The sequence below is a fragment of the Hypanus sabinus genome, chromosome X1 (genome assembly GCF_030144855.1).
Source record: "Hypanus sabinus isolate sHypSab1 chromosome X1, sHypSab1.hap1, whole genome shotgun sequence".
In the NCBI taxonomy this organism is placed as follows: Eukaryota; Metazoa; Chordata; class Chondrichthyes; order Myliobatiformes; family Dasyatidae; genus Hypanus; species Hypanus sabinus.
In genome coordinates, this window is record NC_082738.1 from 27,782,494 (window position 1) to 27,799,735 (window position 17,242).

At 45.6% G+C, this 17,242-nt stretch overlaps 1 protein-coding gene across 2 annotated transcripts in view; it reads left to right on the forward strand.

The window, feature by feature from the left end:
• Nucleotides 1–7,488, forward strand: part of LOC132384728 (activin receptor type-1B-like) — a 69,560-nt gene extending 62,072 nt beyond the window's left edge. For both annotated transcript variants that reach the window (XM_059956140.1, XM_059956141.1), the window contains 2 exons: nucleotides 868–998; nucleotides 1,594–7,488. In XM_059956140.1, the coding sequence (XP_059812123.1) occupies nucleotides 868–998; nucleotides 1,594–1,719 (257 nt within the window). In that variant the 3' untranslated portion in view covers nucleotides 1,720–7,488. The remainder of the gene's footprint in view (nucleotides 1–867; nucleotides 999–1,593) is intronic.
• The last annotated feature ends 9,754 nt before the right edge of the window (nucleotides 7,489–17,242 follow it).

Sequence of the window (17,242 nt, forward strand, 5' to 3'; positions counted from 1 at the left end):
ATTACGGGTATCCCTTGTGGTGTTCCGGTCGGGTCCTTGCCTCGCAATGGGGAGGATAGGGATGGTACTGTTGACCTTGAAGCTCACCCCTAATACTTGGCATTAACGTTGGCAACCTTCAGGGTTGGCCTTGACCCTAGAGCAGGGATTCCCAACCTGGGGTCCACGGGTGCCTTGTTTAATGATATTGGTCCATGGTATAAAGGTTAGGAACCCTTTGCCCTCGAGGAACTGAAGATGAGATTTGGGCAGTTGTTCAAAGACCAAATGTTGGTCCAAGTTGATCAACCAAAGACCAGGGGAGAAATGGTCTTTAGTTTCACCTTGTTCAAGGGAGAGCATCATTTAAGCTGGAAAGAGTGCAGAGAGGAATTATGAGGATATTGCCAGGCCGGGAGAGGCTGGGCAGGCAAGGACTGAAGGTGACCTTACAGAGGTGTATAACATCACAAGGTGCATAAATAGGGTGAATGCACAGTCTTTTTCAAAGCTTTATTTGTCATGTGTGTGTCGAAGCGTACATTGAAATGCATTAATTGCATCAAATCAAGACAGTGAGGATTTTACTGGGCAAGTGTCACCAAACTTTTGGCACCAACATAATATGCCCACAACTCACCAACCCTAACCGTTACATCACTGTACCCACCACTGTGGTGGCGGGAAACTGAAGCACCTGAAAGAAACATACACTGTCATAGGGAGAGCGTACAAAATCCTTACAGACAGCAGCCAGAATCGAACCCCAATCTTACAGTTGGTGCTGTAAATCGATTGCACTGACTGCTACACAGCCAGGGTTGGGAATCAGCATTGGATTCTAGAATCTACAGCTTTTGCCTTATTGAGTTAACTTTTTAAATCCAGGGGCCCACGAGGATTACCAGCTGCCGTACTTTGACCTTGTGCCCTCTGACCCCTCCATTGAGGAAATGAGGAAGGTTGTCTGTGAACAGAACCGAAGGCCAAGCATCCCTAACATTTGGCACAGCGGTGAGGTAAGTATGCCAGGAAGGATTTCATTCTCTGGGAAGTCCTTGGAATCCTAAGGACCTTAGTTCTCGGAAAGGCATATGTAGCTGTTCATTAATGTGACCCAAGAGGCCATTTTGGCAGCCGAGGCATCTGACAACAAGGAGCTCTGTTCGTTCCATTCCTGAGAAAAACCCTTAATAATATAGCAATGAGATTAAGACGCGCAAGACTCTTGTCTGCGGTGGAATTGGAGGGAAGGGTTGCTGTTCAAGAGTAAGCAATCTGCCTTGACCTTCTCCACTGCTCTTATTGGAGGTGGACTCTCAAGTGAGATATACAGTGCAGATTATGTCCTCTCCTTTCCTCGTCACTCCCACTACCCCCCATCCCACAGATATGATTTCCCAGCCATCAGTCAACTAGCTTGTGGGACCTTTGTGTGGCAGTTCACTTGTGCAGTCTCTAAGTGGGCTAACTGCAGTGGGATGTAGATGTTTACCATGTCTGTGAGCCCCTGGGGAGGGGCAATGGGGCGCTCTGTTGGCGTGTGTGATCGGAAGTTGGTATTTGCATGTGATGATGTCTCTCTTCCCTTTATCTACCCATCTCTGAAACCAGGCGTTACGAGTCATGAGCAGGATCATGCGGGAATGCTGGTATGCCAACGGCGCAGCCAGGCTGACTGCTCTCCGCATCAAGAAAGCATTGTCACAGCTAAGCATCCAGGAAGATGTGAAAATGTAAGGACGGGGTGTGGGAAGCAGGGAAATGTGGCACTGGAATGAAACCAACACCATCCTCCACCTGGCAAAACGGCTGCAGAGCAATGTCTACCTCACAACTTAGAGCCAATCTGCTGAAGTGTTGACTGGAAGCATATCCTGTTTTCTTAAGGGAGAAGGGGGTGAGAATGAGGTGCAAACTAACACTACACTGAGTATTAGAAACTTGTTGTATATCAAATTTAGTATGAAATTGGTGGTATTCAAAATGAGGGACAAGTACTCCCTAGTGCAGGGGGAATGTAGAACTGCTCGTGACTAAAAATTGGCATCTGCATGTTTGATTCTGAGCGAATCCTGCAAATAGTTGGCTTGTTTTGAAATTGCAACTTGCCCTTTTAAGCAGTGGGTGCCCCGAGTTCTGTTTTTAAATTTTACTTTAGTAATTTTTAAAAAATGAATTTTAAGGTCATGTAAGAAATGGAGAAGATTACTTCCTTGTTTTTTTTAAACTGTGTATATAAAACCAAGTGGAGTTGCCAGGTAGGAGAGAAGGGAGAAGCAGTTACTGAAACTGAGCCTCTTGTGTTGCTTATCTTAATTGGTTTTCAGGTTGTTGTATAATGCAGGTTGACTTTGTACCAAGAACAAACTTTAATCTTTGGTGCAGCAAGGAGGACGCATCTGGCAGTTTTGATGATGCATGGGTTTTGTTGTTGGATTAACTGGGACTGCCCAGGCTGAAGATAAGAATCTGATGCTATTGCGCAAACAGGGCCTCTGGGGTGGAGCAGAGTCGACCGTTCCATATCCTGCTTTTGAAAATTTTTACAAAATTGCAGGATTATCTCCCTTCACATTCAAAAAAAAAATCTGTGCACTGTCATCAATGTGGGCCAAAGTACCACTTGGCACCATTAAGTGTAGGTGCTGATCTGTCCCAAAGGTTATCGGGCCAAGCTGTGCCAATTATGAATGGGATCGGTTTGGAGCCGTGGATCTGGTAGAGCTGCTGCCTCGATCTCAATCTAGACCTCTGCTGCTCTCTGCGTGGGGTTCGCATGTTCCTGCTGTGTGTGTGATTGGCCACTGTAAATTGCCCCTAGTGTTGTGTAGGGGTAAGTAGAATGTGGGGGGAGTTGCAGGGAACGTTGAGGTGAATAAAATGGGATTGGTGTAAATGGGTGCTTGGTGGTCAGCACAGACTCAATGTATGTATGACTTTGACAGAGCTATTAGCTTGTATGACTAAATTGAAATTAAGCTAATACCTCAGGCAGAGAGTCATACAGCACAGAAACAGACCTTTGGCCCACTGAATCTACACCAACCATAAAGCACCCATTTACTCTTAATATATTAGTACCAAAATGCTTCATAAATGGAAAGCAGCTCCTGGGCAGATGTTAGAGACTGAATGATTTAAAGATAAAGTTGGGGCATTCATTTCTCTCCATGAGTTTCCCATATTGAGCAGGAAATGCTGTTGAAAGCGTTTCCTTGACACTACTGACTATCTGGCTGTTGGCATAAAGGTTCTTGCACTAAGGAAGCCGCCAGTGTGGAGCTGTTGGTGGGTCAGGGCCTGAGCCACAGTCCTCAAACGGTGGGGTGGGGAGGGTTGCTACTGGCTCCCAAGTGGCAAGATGCTGCTAAATGTCCCTGAGTCCCCACAGTGGAAATGGTCTATTCATGTTGCACTAGAGGGCATGTAGGGGCACCTCATGGAAACAGGGCAAAATAAAGGGTTTTCTCCCCCCTCTTGCCCACATTGAGCAATGGGAGGTGAAGGTTTGCCAATCATTTGTAGATAAGGCCCCTCAGCTTGTTGGGGCCCTGGTTAGAGAATAAGCACTCCACCAGCTAAGCCCTCGTGTGTTCCATCGGCTCTCCAGATATGTGCCCAAGGAGGTAGATCCTCCTTTTCCAGGACTTGTTTCTGTGCTTGAGCCTCCAAAAATGAGGTTTAGATCTTGTTTTCTCTCTCCCCCCCCCCCCCCCCCCCCAGCTGCGATCTAGCTTTTTTTTCTTGTTGTGTAACTGACCCAACAATTTAAAAAATTTTGTTTTATGGTTTTAACTGACTGCTCTTATTATGCAAAATCTGGAGGTGGGGGTGAGATTGCGGGAAGATGCTGGTTAAGATGTGACGTGGCAATTTCGCAACTCCAGCATGTGTGGTGGAGGAGGAGGTGGAAGTGGCAAACTAAGGTTTTTTTTTCCCTCTCTTGCGACTCCAAGCTTTTTTTATTGTTGTCTTGTTTGTGCACCCTTTTGGGCTCACTCCAAATGTGAAGTATGACTGACAAATAAAGTGCAAGGCTTGGCTGTGCTGTTAGCTTCAGGCAACTTGCCAGTGACACCCATGGGAGGCAGTCAGTGTAGCACACACTCCTGGCACCAGAGGGTGCTGTTTGATGGACTTGGGACACTGAGTTGCCTCCACCTCAAACCCTCCACCCTGAGTTTAATTTTGCTATTTGGAACAAACTGATCTTAATCTCGTTTCTCTTCCTCCCCATTGCCTCTGCCTCTTGACACATGGTAACCTTAGCAACAGCTTACCCAGCCCTCTCCTTAACACTTGTTCAAATGCCAGCACTTTGCTCCACGGGGCAGGATAAAGAAACTGAGCCAAGATGATGTCTCCTGCAAAGGTGACAACACAATCTCATTGTTTATTCTTTGTTTCCTCTGGCACTGCATCTTTGACAAACACTGGCTCGAACGTGTGACATTTTGATCCACAACACACCGACTGACTGAGCTGCAACCTAGTCTTTTTTTTTGTCAAACGGAAATGGCAATCACTTGGGCTTGAAGAGGCTGCCCATCTCAGAGACGCTACAGAATTAAGGCTGTGGTCAGGCAATCTTTTGGCTTTGGTAAGAGGGTATACTTTCTGATCAAATCAGCTTTTGTGTAAATTTCAGTCTTGAATTTAAAATGTGAGAGTTTTGTGTCTATGTCAAGACCCTCTTGCAACTCTTTCACCAGGGCTTTGTTAAGAGAGGAAGGTCTCCAGTTAAATAATGCTACCTGGCAAACAGTGATGGGTGTAAGCATGGTGGGATGTGTTCTAACAATCCCCCCCCCCTCAAAACTGTTGTAGTTAATCACACAGCGTTGATTACATGCCTCCTCTTTGGTTTACACGCACACACAGCAATTTTGCCACCTCGGTAGCTTTTAAGCTCTCTTGCAGATGGTACAAAGACTCCCTGCTGAACCTGGCCTGGCACTGAATACCTACTTGGAATAAAACGGGATGCCAAAATAGTTTGGCATGTACCGCAAGTGGGATTCTCTTTTATTGTACTCGAACTACTGATTTTCCTGACCCATTCCCCAATCCCTATTTTTTAAAAAAAAATTACCTCACGGTATGCAAATAGAAATTGTTACAATTGTAAATACTTTTGTTTTGATGTGAATCTTGATATTCTAGAGCCTGTATTTTGAATTTGACTTGCTAGGTATGTTTGTAACTAACTGCTGTTGTATAAACAAATGGCTTCATCTCTGGATATTTTTTTGTATGGGGCCTCTGTGCTGTTGTGGCTGGTGACGGTATTTGTAAATCTGTTTCTACACGCTGCTAATACAATTTCAAATGCTGCAGTCTCAAGCAAGGATCCACTGTGCAAACAACTGGCTGATTTCTTGTTGGGCATGTTCGCTGGTGTCCAGGCTACTGGGCACTTGCCTTTGGTCCAGTGTTCCTTAGTTTCTATAGGAGAGACTATGGTCATCCTGAAGTACAGCTACACTCCCAGGAATCAATCCCCACATCCCAAACTCTCCCAGGGAACCCATTCCCTCTGCCCATACACTCCTGAGGAATTGCTCCCACTGCCCCATTTGTTTCCCCCCCCATGCGCTGTACTACCCTGGGGGCAGGCCTTGTTTTACCCCCAGCCCCGTACACTTCCCTCCACCATTCTGTATATTGCCAGGGGCTCAGTTCATGCACTCCTGAAGAGTTAATGTGTCTCATTGACTCACTTCTACTCCAGGCTATTCAGTCAATCAAGCTGGCTCTGGATTCAATAAGATTCTAGTTGATCCACTCCTGTCTCATGCCACCACCCCCCCAGCCAATCTACACTCCCAGTGATCAATTCCACCATCATATACACTCCCGGGAGATCATTCCCCTGCCCTTACCCTCTTAGGAAGCTCGTTTTCCCTCCCCACCACGTAACTTGCCAAGGGAGCCTGTTTCCTCCCTGCCCCATACCTTCCTGTATACCCTACCCTCTTGCGCATTTGTACTCTGCCTCCACTGCCCACCTACCCCGCTGCATATCCGTGCACCCTCTCCATGTCCTCGAAATCCCTTAACGTTCAAAGAGCTCTGTAGGCCGTGGATAGCTCTTTGGGGTAGAGATTCCTTTTGACTCGTTCCTCACATTCCCCAAGACATTTCTCTCCAACCCTTTACCTCAACACCTAAGCCCGACTCAATCCCAGTTTTCCCAGCCCCTCCCCGTTAATCAATTTTGCCATGCTCCTGTCGCCCTTTCCATTCCGGAGGCAGTCACTTTTCCTGGCCCTTCCTGCCAGCTCTCATCCTGCTGCCATCACTTCCACAAGGGGCCAAGTATTTCAGAAGAAAGCCAACATCCTGTGTAGCCCCCAAGATGGAGACTTGATCTTTTGATTGGCTACTCCCATTGCTGAAAAGGGTTCAAGTTCACAGTTCACAGCTGCTGATATTTTTAAAAAAAAACAATCTGAGCAGAAAAAATGTTGAGTGCCAATGTGTTCAGAGTGCCCCCCTATTAGCTTGTATGTATGTATGTGTGTATGTGCAGTGTTTACATGGCCTCTTCATTGAATTTTTGAAGTGAAACCTGGTAGCCTGCACAAGCTTTTAATGCTTGCAGGGTTGGGGGAACATATCCTATCAAGACTTGACTCTTGTCCCCATGTAATGTGGGACAGTGAAAGAGAACCCAGGTCTCCTCTTCCACACACTGTCTTCCCCAACCCTTCCTCCCTCCCTCCCCGCCATGTAGCTTGGTCCACCTGTGTGTCACACCCTCGCCTCAATCGTGGCTGAGGTCTGACTTGGAAGGTGTGAGGTTCAATGTGTACTGGGGTAGCCAGTTCTAATTGACCTGGGAGACAAACTAAAGCAGAGGGAGGAGCATTTGGAAAGGTAGTTGCATTTGTATGGAATCTTTCATTACCTCGGTGTGCAGAAATAGCTGTGAGATGGGATTGCTGTTATAGTGATGTGAAAACAGTGAATTTGCTCTTGGTCACATACAGTAAGGTGCACAGTCAATGAATTGGCCATACTGAAGTTTGTGGTGGGTGACAATTGGCCTGGACACCAGAAAGAACTGTCCTGCTCTGAAACAGCCCAATGTGATTAACCACAATGTACACTTGAAAGGGTAGATGGAGTCTGAGTTTAACCTGCTCTTTGTACGGCCTGGTTTAAGGTCCAAGCCTGTGGTTTGCGGCCTAAGCAGGATTCAAACAGTCACAGAATGGTTAAACTCACTCAATTCTACTTGCAGGTACCTCTGTTTGACACACGACAGTGGTAAGCAAGACGCCCAACTTGCTCTTTACTAGTTGCTGGTAATCTGGTTTGATAGCAGCAACGTGGTCGTCAATGTACCCAACTCAACAAAGGTTTTGGCCCATCCCACTGTGTCTCAGAACTAACTGGAGTGTATTTTGATTCATGTATTACATTCTTCACAGTTTATGATCAGACTTGCAAAGTGTGTACATATTGGGAGAAATAAAGATGAAATTTTTTGTTTGTTTTTTTTATTGTTGTTGTTGTTGAGCCATTTATTGTAAAATCACCAAATCATTCTGCGCTGATTAGAATACAAGATCATAAGGAAAATGAAGCAAGAGTATGCCATTGTGCTTGCTGTCCTCTCCAATAAGGTCACTGTTTGTCTTTTACCTCAACACTAATTTCACTTCCCCTGACATTGAACTGCCCTCTTTCAGCACTCTGTGCTGAAGAAATGCTTGCTTCCTTGAGACTGACATTGGTTGAGATAACTGCCAGCCAGGGGAAACATTGTCCCTGCCTTTACCCTATCAGAATATCATACAAGAATGAGAAACAAGCTCTCTGCAGCCTGGGCCTATGCTCCCTAAAGTTTCCTCACAAGCGGCTTGCCTTTGCAGGAATCAATTTGGTGAGCCTTCGCTGCACTCCATTGGTAGACCAGCCAAGATATCTCACTGGGACCTGATATAAATAGCTCAAGATGTCTCCTCTTGCTATAAAGTGATACTGCACAGAAACAAGCCCTTTGGCTCAACTTGTCCACACCAACAAAGTTGTCCAACTAGGCTTGTCCCATAAGCCAGTGTGCCTGCCTTCAGTGGTTAGCAAGATGCTAGAGATAATGTTTCGGAGTACTTGGAGGCACGTGATAAAAAGGTCAATGTCAGCATGAGGAAGAAGTTCAGGACAGACAAAGGAGAGTCAGTGAATGTTGCATACTTGAATTTTCAAGAAGTGTTTGCCAAGCTGCCACATAATAAGGCTGCTTCACAAGAGAAGAGCCCATGTTATTACAGGAAAGATGTGAGCTTGGTCAGAAAATTGCCATCTGCGAGTCAGCCAAAGCATGGGTATAAAGGGGGCCTTTTCTGATTGGTTGCCGGTAATTAGTGTTGTTCTACAGGGTCTGTAGAATACCACTAGTTATCGATCTGGATGAAGCAATTGATGGCCTTGTGGTCGAGTGTGTGGATAGGTGAAGGGGCAAGTAGTGTTGAGTAAACGGTGTCTGCAGAAGAACTTGGAGAGGGTGGGGAGAATGGGCAAAGAAGTGGCAGATGGAATATAGTGCAGGGAAGTATATGGTCTTGCAGTTTTGTAGAAGGAATAAAGGCACAAACAATTTTCTAAATGGTGAGAAAATACAAAAAAAAACTGATTTGCAGAAGGACTTGGGAGTCCTTGTGCCAGATTCCCTAGAGGTTAATTTGCAGGTTGAGTCTGTGGTGAAAAAGGCAAATGCAATGTCAGCATTCATTTCAAGAGGGCTAGAATATAAAAGCAAGGATTGTGGCGGGAGGTGGGTGTAATCCCATTGAAACCTACAGAATATTGAAAGGCCTGTGTCTAGTGGGCTAGGAGAGAATTTTTCCTACAGTGGGGAGAGTCTGGGACCAGAGGGCACAATTTCAGATTAGAAGGACATCCTTTTTAGAACGGAGATTAGGTGGAATTTCTTTAGCCAGAGGTTGGTGAATGTGGAATTCATTGCTGCATTCTTGATTAGTAAGGGGGTCAAAGGTAACAAGGTGAAAGCTATGATCTTATCGAATGGTGGAGTCGGCTTGATGGGCCCGAGAGTCTTGTCTGCTCCTGTTTCTGATGTTTTAGTAGGGTTCAGAGGGAAAAATAAATCAGCCGTGATTGAATGGCAGAGGAAACTCAATGGGTCAATGGCCTAATCCTGCTATGTTTTTTGAATATAATTGAAATTGCCTTTACTTCCTCTAGCAGCTCATTCCGTATACCCACCAGCTTCTGTGTGGAAAAAGTTCCCTTTAAAATTTTTCCCTTGCCTTTAGTTTGAGTCTCCCCTACCCCTGCAGAAAGGGATGTGACTATCAGGTAATGCCCACCCCACTACTGAGCACATCTACATGAAATGCAATTGCAGGAAAGCAGCATCTATCATCAAGGAACCCCACTACCCAGGACGTGCTCTCTTCTAGCTGCTGTCATTAGGAAGAAGGCACAGGAGCGTCAGGACCCACACCACCAGGTTCAGGAACAGTTATTAGCCTGCAACCATCAAGCTCTTGAACCAGTGGGGATAACTTCACTCAACCCATCATTAAACTGTTCCCACAACCAATGGACTCACTTTCAAGGACTCTTCACCTCATGCTCTCAATGTTTATTGCGTATTATTTATTATTTTTTGTGTTTGTGTCTTGCACACTGGTTAAATGCCCACAATGGTGCAGTCTTTCATTGGTTTTATTATGGATTTATTGAGTACGCCCTCAAGAAAATAAGTCTCAGGGTTGTTTATGGTGACACTTATGTACTTTAATAATAAATCTACTTTGAACTTTAAATCTGTTTTGTACTCTTTCTAGTTTAATGAGTGACCAGAGTGTCCAAATGTGGCCCTAGCAACGTTTTGTACAGCTGTAACATGATGTCTTCATTCCTGTACCTTGCACCCAGGCAAGCATATCAATCACCTTTTTCACCACCCTGTGTTATTGCTTTCAATGGGTTATGTAGATCTCTGTTCTACAACACTTTTAGTTTGCTACTTTTAGTCCTGGTTCGTCTTACTAAAATGCAACACATCAGATTTATTTGAGTTAAGTTCATCCCATTACACTGAGTTCTGCCCCCCTACCCCCACCCCAAGGCTGTGTGCTCAGCCCGCTGCTGTTCACACTGCTGCTGTATGACTGTGTTGCAGGATCCAGCTCAAACTGTGTCATCAAGTTTGCAGATGACACAACAGTGGCTGGCCTCATCAACAATGATGGAGCACAGAGAGGAAGTGGAGCAGCTGATGAACTGGTGTGAGAAGACTGAACGTGGGGAAGACTGTGGACTTTAGGAAGGTGCTGAGGAACCATCCCCCTCTGCACATACATGGCTCCTACACAGAGTTAAGTGCACCAATTTCCTGGGAGTTCACATCATGGATTATCTCACCTGGTCTCTTAATATCACCTCCCTAAACAAAAAGGCACAGCAGTGTCTCCATTTCCTGAGGAGATTGAGGCAAGTGAATTCCACCCCCCACCCCTCAAAGTCTTAACTGAATGTTACAGGAGCACCATTGAGAGCATCCTGACAAGTTGCATCTCCATCTGGCCTGGGAGCAGCTGAGCATCAGACTGGAAGTCCCTACAAAGGACTGTGTGAAAACAACCAAGAGAATCACAGAGGTCTCCCTACCATCCATCAGGGACATTTATCAAAAGCACTACGTACGCAGGGCCCTTAGTGTTAGTAAGGATCCCACCCAATCCATCCAGCATCCTCTTTGACTTTCTACCATCAGACAAGAGACTCCAATGCATAAAGACAAGAACGGTCAGGATGGGAAGCAGTTTATTCCCTCAGGTTATTGGGCTTCTGAACTCCCTGCCGCATCGCATTCGTAGTGCCACAGGATAGTTTGTACTGTGCCCTACAATATTTAATGTATGTACTTTACTTTGTTAAATATGCATAATTCATTTATTACTTTCCTAAGTTATTGTGTGTTATGTGAACTACAGAGCTTTACATGCTGATCTGCAGAAACATTGTCTCGATTGACAGTATGCATGTATATAGTTAAATGACAATAAACTTGATTTATTCATAAAACTTTGCATGCCATCAAAATCTCTCCAGAGCAGCCAGTAATTCCTGATGAAATCATCAGTCACAATTGTTCATTTCACACTCTCCACAGTGACTCAAGCTGAACAGGCAAAGAAAAGCTGTCAAACTTCAACCATATGTTTGCTTCCTAGTACCCAGACCCAGTGAAGTATGAAGTAAAACTGCATTTTAGTAACACACACAAAATGCTGGAGGAACTCAGCATGTCAGGCAGCGTCTATGGAGAGGAATAAAGAGTTGACATTTCAAGCTGAGACCCTTAACGTCAAATTATCAACTCTTTATACCTTTCCAAAGATGCTGCCTGACCTGCTGAGTTCCTCCAGAATTTTGTTTGTGTTACTCTGGATTTCCAGCAGCTGCAGATTCTCTTGTGTTTACACCATGCATTTTGGTCTGTTTCACCCTTGTGAAATAAAGTAGCAATAGCTGTTGGTGCCGAATCTGTAAGGGCTCCTCAATTGCCCCAACTATATCCATGGAAGGCTCTGAAAAATGAAGAGCATTAACATTTACCCATGAGGTACCAGCTCTCCTGTCTTTCCACAGCCTCTACACTGAGCAAAATCTCATCTTCAGTGAGTTTACCCTCCCGATCAGCTTATCCTGTTCTCTCCCAGGTGGTGTAGGTTCCCATGTGTCCTGAAGTCCCTTCCTCTTTCACTGCACCACCCCCATTGACTTTAATTGCCCCTCCTCTCCCCACTCATCACAGTGATACTTCTGCATCACCACCCACCCCCATCTCCCCTGCCATCTGTACCGCAGTCTCTCCAGTCACAATCCATCACACATGCAAAGAAGCAAGCTCTTCATTAATACAGAAACATAGAAACAGCACAATACAGGCCCTTTGGCCCACAAAGCTGTGCCAAACACATCCTTATCTTAGAAATTATCTGGGGTTACCCATAGCCCTCTATTTCTCTGAGTTCCATGTACCTATCCATGAGTCTCTTAAAAGACCCTATTGTATCCGCCACCAGCAGCCCATTCCACGCACTCCCCACTCTCTGCGTACAAAACTTACCTGACATCTCTATCTACTTCCAAGCACTTTAAAACTGTGCCCTCTCGTGCTAGTCACTTCAGCCCTGGGAAAAATCCTCTGACTATCCACACGATCAATGCCCCTCATCATCTTATACACCTTCAGTAGTATGCACGTAACTACCCCTCCCTGCCACATAACACCAGTCTTATCCATTCAGAGATCCTGGTGTTGGCATTGGTCTATTTCTGTCACTTGTACTGAGATCCAGTGAAACTCATTAGCTTGCACGTCTTCCAGACAGGTCATTCTGCGCGTGAGTACGTCGAGATGGTAAAAGGAAAGCCGATGCAAAATGTAGTGTTAGGGTTATAGAGAAAGAGTAGTGCTGGTTAACAAATAAAGTACAAGGGTCATAATGAGGTAGGTTGTTCACATTTGAGAGGTCTGTTCAAGAGTTGTACAACAGTGGGGTAAAAGCTGTCCTTGAGCCCAGTGGTGTTTGTTCTCAAGCACCGGTGGGAGAGGGGAGAAGAGAGGATGACCGGAACAGAGAGGCTCACGATTATGTTGGCTGCTTTCCCTTTATTCCAACTATTTCCCCCTCCCCCCACCTTCTCTGCATCCGAAAACTAACTTGTCTCTCTTTCCCAGTTCTGGACTTCGTGTTGACTCTGTTTCTCTTCTCACAGATGCTGCCCAACCAGCTGAGTGTTTTCTCTTTTTGTTTCATACTTTCAGCATCAGCAGAGTTTTGATTTTCATTCCATCCTGGAGATGCCAGAGATCATTTTCCTTTCCCCACCCAAAACCCTTATCCTTTTCAGCTGCTTGCAAATGGAGAGTATCCTGACTGGTTGCATCCCGGACTGGTGTGGAAACCCCAATGCCCAGGAATGGAAAAGCCTACAGGAAGTGGTGGGTACAGCCCAGTCCATCACGGGCAAAGACCTCTGCACCGTCGGGCACATTTACAAAGAGCGCTGCCTGAATAGAGCAGTGTTCATCATCAAGGACCCCCATCACGTAGACCACGCTCTCTTCTCACCTCTACCATTGGGAAGGAGGTGCAAGTCCCACACCACCAGATTCAGGAACAATGACCCTATAAGCATCATAATCCTGAACCAGTGTGGATAATCTCGCTCAATTTGACTCTAAACTGATTCCACCTTCTACAGACTCACTTTCAAGGACTCTACAACTCACGTTCTCAGTATTCTTTATTTTTTTATTTGTACAATTTGTCTTCTTTGCACATTGGTGGCATAACTGGACTTTGATAATAAATTTACTTTGACACAAAGGTTGGTGGAGAAGTGGACAGTGTTGAAGGTTGTCGTAGGTTACAATGGGACTTTGACAGGATGTAGAGCTGGGTTGAGAAAGTGGTAGGTGGAATTCAAGCTGGAAAAATGTGAAGTGATTCACTTTGGAAGATAAGATTTGAAGACAATATGCAGAGTTAATGATAGGATTCTTGGCAGTGTGGAGGAACAGAGGGATCAATAAATCCCCCAAAGTTGATAGGATGGTTAAGAAGGTGTATGGTGTGTTGGCCTTCACTAGTTAGGGGATTGAGTTCAAAAGCAGCAAGGTAATGTAGCTCGATAAACCCTGGTTAGACCACATTTGGAATATTGTGTACAGTTCTGGTCGCCTCATTATAGGAAGGATGTGAAATCTTTAGGGAGGGTGCAGAGGAGATTTAGAAAGATGCTGGCTAGATTAGAGGCACATTTTATGAGGATAGGTTGAGTGAGCTGGGGCTTTTCTCTCTGGAGCTGAGGATGAGAGGTGACTTGATAGAGGTGTACAAGATGATAAGAGGCGTTGATCGAGTGGATAGCCAGAGACATTTTCTCAGGGTGGAAATGGTTAATACAAGGGGGCATAACTTTAAGGTGATTGGAGGAAGATATGGGGGAATGTCACAAGTAGTTTTTTTTACATGGAGAGTGATGGATGCATGGAATGCACTGCTGGGGTGATGGCAGAAGCAGATACATTAGGGACATGTACGGAACTTTTAGATAAGCACATGGATGATAGAAAATGGAGGGCTATGTGGGAGGGAAGGGTTAGATTGATCTTGGAGTAGGTCAAAAGGTTAGCACAACGTCTTAGGCTGAAGGGCCTGTACGTGATGTTATGTTCTATGTTCTTTTCGGGCCTAATCTCCAATGGCCCCATGGCTGTTAAAGAAAAGTGAGCGAGAGGATTTTCTGCTTCAGATTTCATAGGACATGGAAGCGTACAGCACAGGAAGAGGCCATTCAGCCCACAATGTAGCACTGAACCAATTACACCAAAGATGCTTGGAGAAGTACATGATGGGATAACAGTTTGGGACAGACTAGATGGGCCAAAGGGCCTGTTTCAGTGCTCCGTGACTCTCTGACACCTGACTAAACCAATCCCTCTGCCTGCACATGGTCTACATCCCTCCCACTCTCTGCCTGTCACATTGCTGGGAGGCAAAGAACTTGCAGAAACGTGTGTCTCGTTTGGTCAAGTCTGCCTGTCTCCACGTGAATTGGACAGATCCTCCTCCGGGAAACTAATTTACAGACAACTATTTTGCGCCCTGGCTCCAGTCAGTGCTGGAGGAAAGAAGGGGAGAACAGGAGGGGTGGGTGGAAACATGTCTGAGTAGCAAATCAGCAACGTCGTTTTTCCTTGCTCACATAGAACTCACTCATTGATAGGTCAAGACAGTTTATTTGGTTCTCAACCCAGTTTGGCCAGAGTAAGGATTCCCAACACTCCCACTGCCACCTCAATTCAGAAACAAAGGATGCATACATAAATAGTCGTAAGGCACACTGAAATGCAAGCAATATCTTTGTCTCGACAGGTTCTTGGTAGAGAACTGCTTACGTTGGGTTTAGCACAGACAACATGCCTTGTTTCTCAACTGAGTGCACGTTGTGTGGTTCTGCTTCTGTTTTCTGGGAAAATAATACTGAGAACATGAGTTTTAAAGTCCTTGAAATTGAATCTGTAGGTTGTCGAGTCTGTTTAGAATTGAGGTGAGTGAAGTTATCTGTGCTGGTTCAGGAGCCGGATGCTTATAGGGCAATGTCTATTCCAGAACCTGGTGGTGTGGGACCTAACTTTCCTGCGTTTCATGCCTGATGGTAGTAGCGAGAAGAGAATGTGACCTGGAATATGGAGGTCCATGATGATGGACGCTGCTTTCTTGTGGCAGGAAACTAAAGTGAATCAAAGTTGATTAAACAACTGAACATGGTGGTTTGTGTCCAAGAGACACGGAGTCATAGAGCACAGAAACAGGCCCTTCAGTCGAACTCATCCATATTGGCCAGGAGTCTGACTAAGCCAATCCCATCTGTCTGTGTCTGGCCCATATCCCTCTAAACCTTTCCAACCCATGTAACTGTCCAAATGTTGTAGTTGTACCTACCTTTATCACTTCCTCTGGCATCTCATCCCACATACCCTCTGTGTGAAAAATTTGCCCCTTGGGTCCCTTAAAAACTTTCTCACCTTCTAATTTTGGACTGCCCTAACCTGGGAAAAAAAGACTGGGACCATTCTCCTTATCCATACCTCTCATGATCTTCATAACCTCCATAAGGTCTACCCTCAGCCTCCTACACTCTAGGGTAAACAGTCCCAGTCTGTCCAGTCTCCCCTTAAAATTCAAGCCCTCCAGTCCCAGTAACACCCTTGTAAATCCTCTTTGCTTCCTTTCCAGCTGAATGAAGTTTTTCCTGCAACAGGGTGACCAAAACTGTACACATTATTCCAAATGAAGCCTCATACAACTGCAACATAACATCTGAACTCCTGTATTCTGTGCCCTGACTGATGAAGTTAAGCATCCCAACAGCCTTCTTCACCAGCCTGTCTACCTGTGTTGCCTCTGTCAAAGAGCTATGTACCCCCTAGGTCTTTCTGTTCTGCAGTATTCTTCAGGGCCCTGTCATTCAATGAGCAAGTCCTGCTCTGGGACGTCCTACCAAAATGCAGCATCTGTCCCACCCATGTAAATCTTCAAGTGGGTGGGAGCTTGTGGGGGTGACTATTATGTGAGTGGGCCAGTGTTGGAGTGGGGAGTTGAGGCTTTGGTTCACGCAGCCTTAGGACAGGGGTAGGTCATAGGTAGAATTTTTTCATTTTTTATTCTTCCTTATTGCGCATTTCGAACAGTAGGGATGCCAGGCAGGATAGGTGAATGCTTCTCTTGTAGGATGTGGGAAAGCAAGGAGACCTCCAGTGTCCATAATGACTACAACTATCAGAAGTGCATCCAACTGCAGCTTCTAACATTCTGCATTAAGGAGCTGGAGCTGGAACTGGATAAACTCCAGATCATTTGGGAGGCTGAGGGGTTGATAGACAAGACATTTAGAGAGGCAGTTACACACAAGGTGCAGGACACAGGTAACTGGGTGACTGTTAGGAGGGGGAAAAGTGATAGACAGCCAGTGCAAAGTCCTCCTGTGGCCGTTACCTGCAACATTTTTATACTGTTGTTGAGGATGACCACGCAGAGGAAAGTCATAGCGGTCAGAACTTTGCCACTGGGTCTGGTTCTGTGGGTCAGAAAGGAAGGGGGGGGGGAGAAGAGGTGAGCTGTGGTGATAGGGGTGTCATTAGTTAGGGGAACAGAAAGTAGGTTCTTTGGATGAGAATGAGATTCGCAGACGCTTTGTTGCCTCCTGGGTGCCAGGGTCAGGGATGTCTTGGATTGAGTCCTCAGCATCCTTAAGTGGGAGGGTGAGCAGTCAGAGGCTGTGGTCCACATTGGTACCCATGAGGGTGATTTGGTCCTGCAAAATGAGTTCAGGGAGTTAGATGCTAAGTTAAAGGATTGTGGTTTCAAGATTGTTACCCATGTCACTTGCTAGTGAAGCCAGAAATAGGAAGATGATACAGTTTAACATGCGGCTAAGGAGATGGTGCAGGAGGGAGGGCTTCAGGTTTTTGGATCATTGGGCTCTCTTCCAGGGAAGGTGAGGCCTGTACAGAAGGGATGGCTTGCACCTGAACTGATGGGAGACTAATATCTTAGAGAGAAGGTTTATTAGTACTGCAAAGCAGGATGTAAACTAGATCTTGCAATGTCCTGGTAAAGAAAAAAGAAGGAGGTGCATAGCAGATATAGGTAGGTAGGAACAAATGAGGTACTTGAGGAGTGTATGAAATGCACAAGAACAT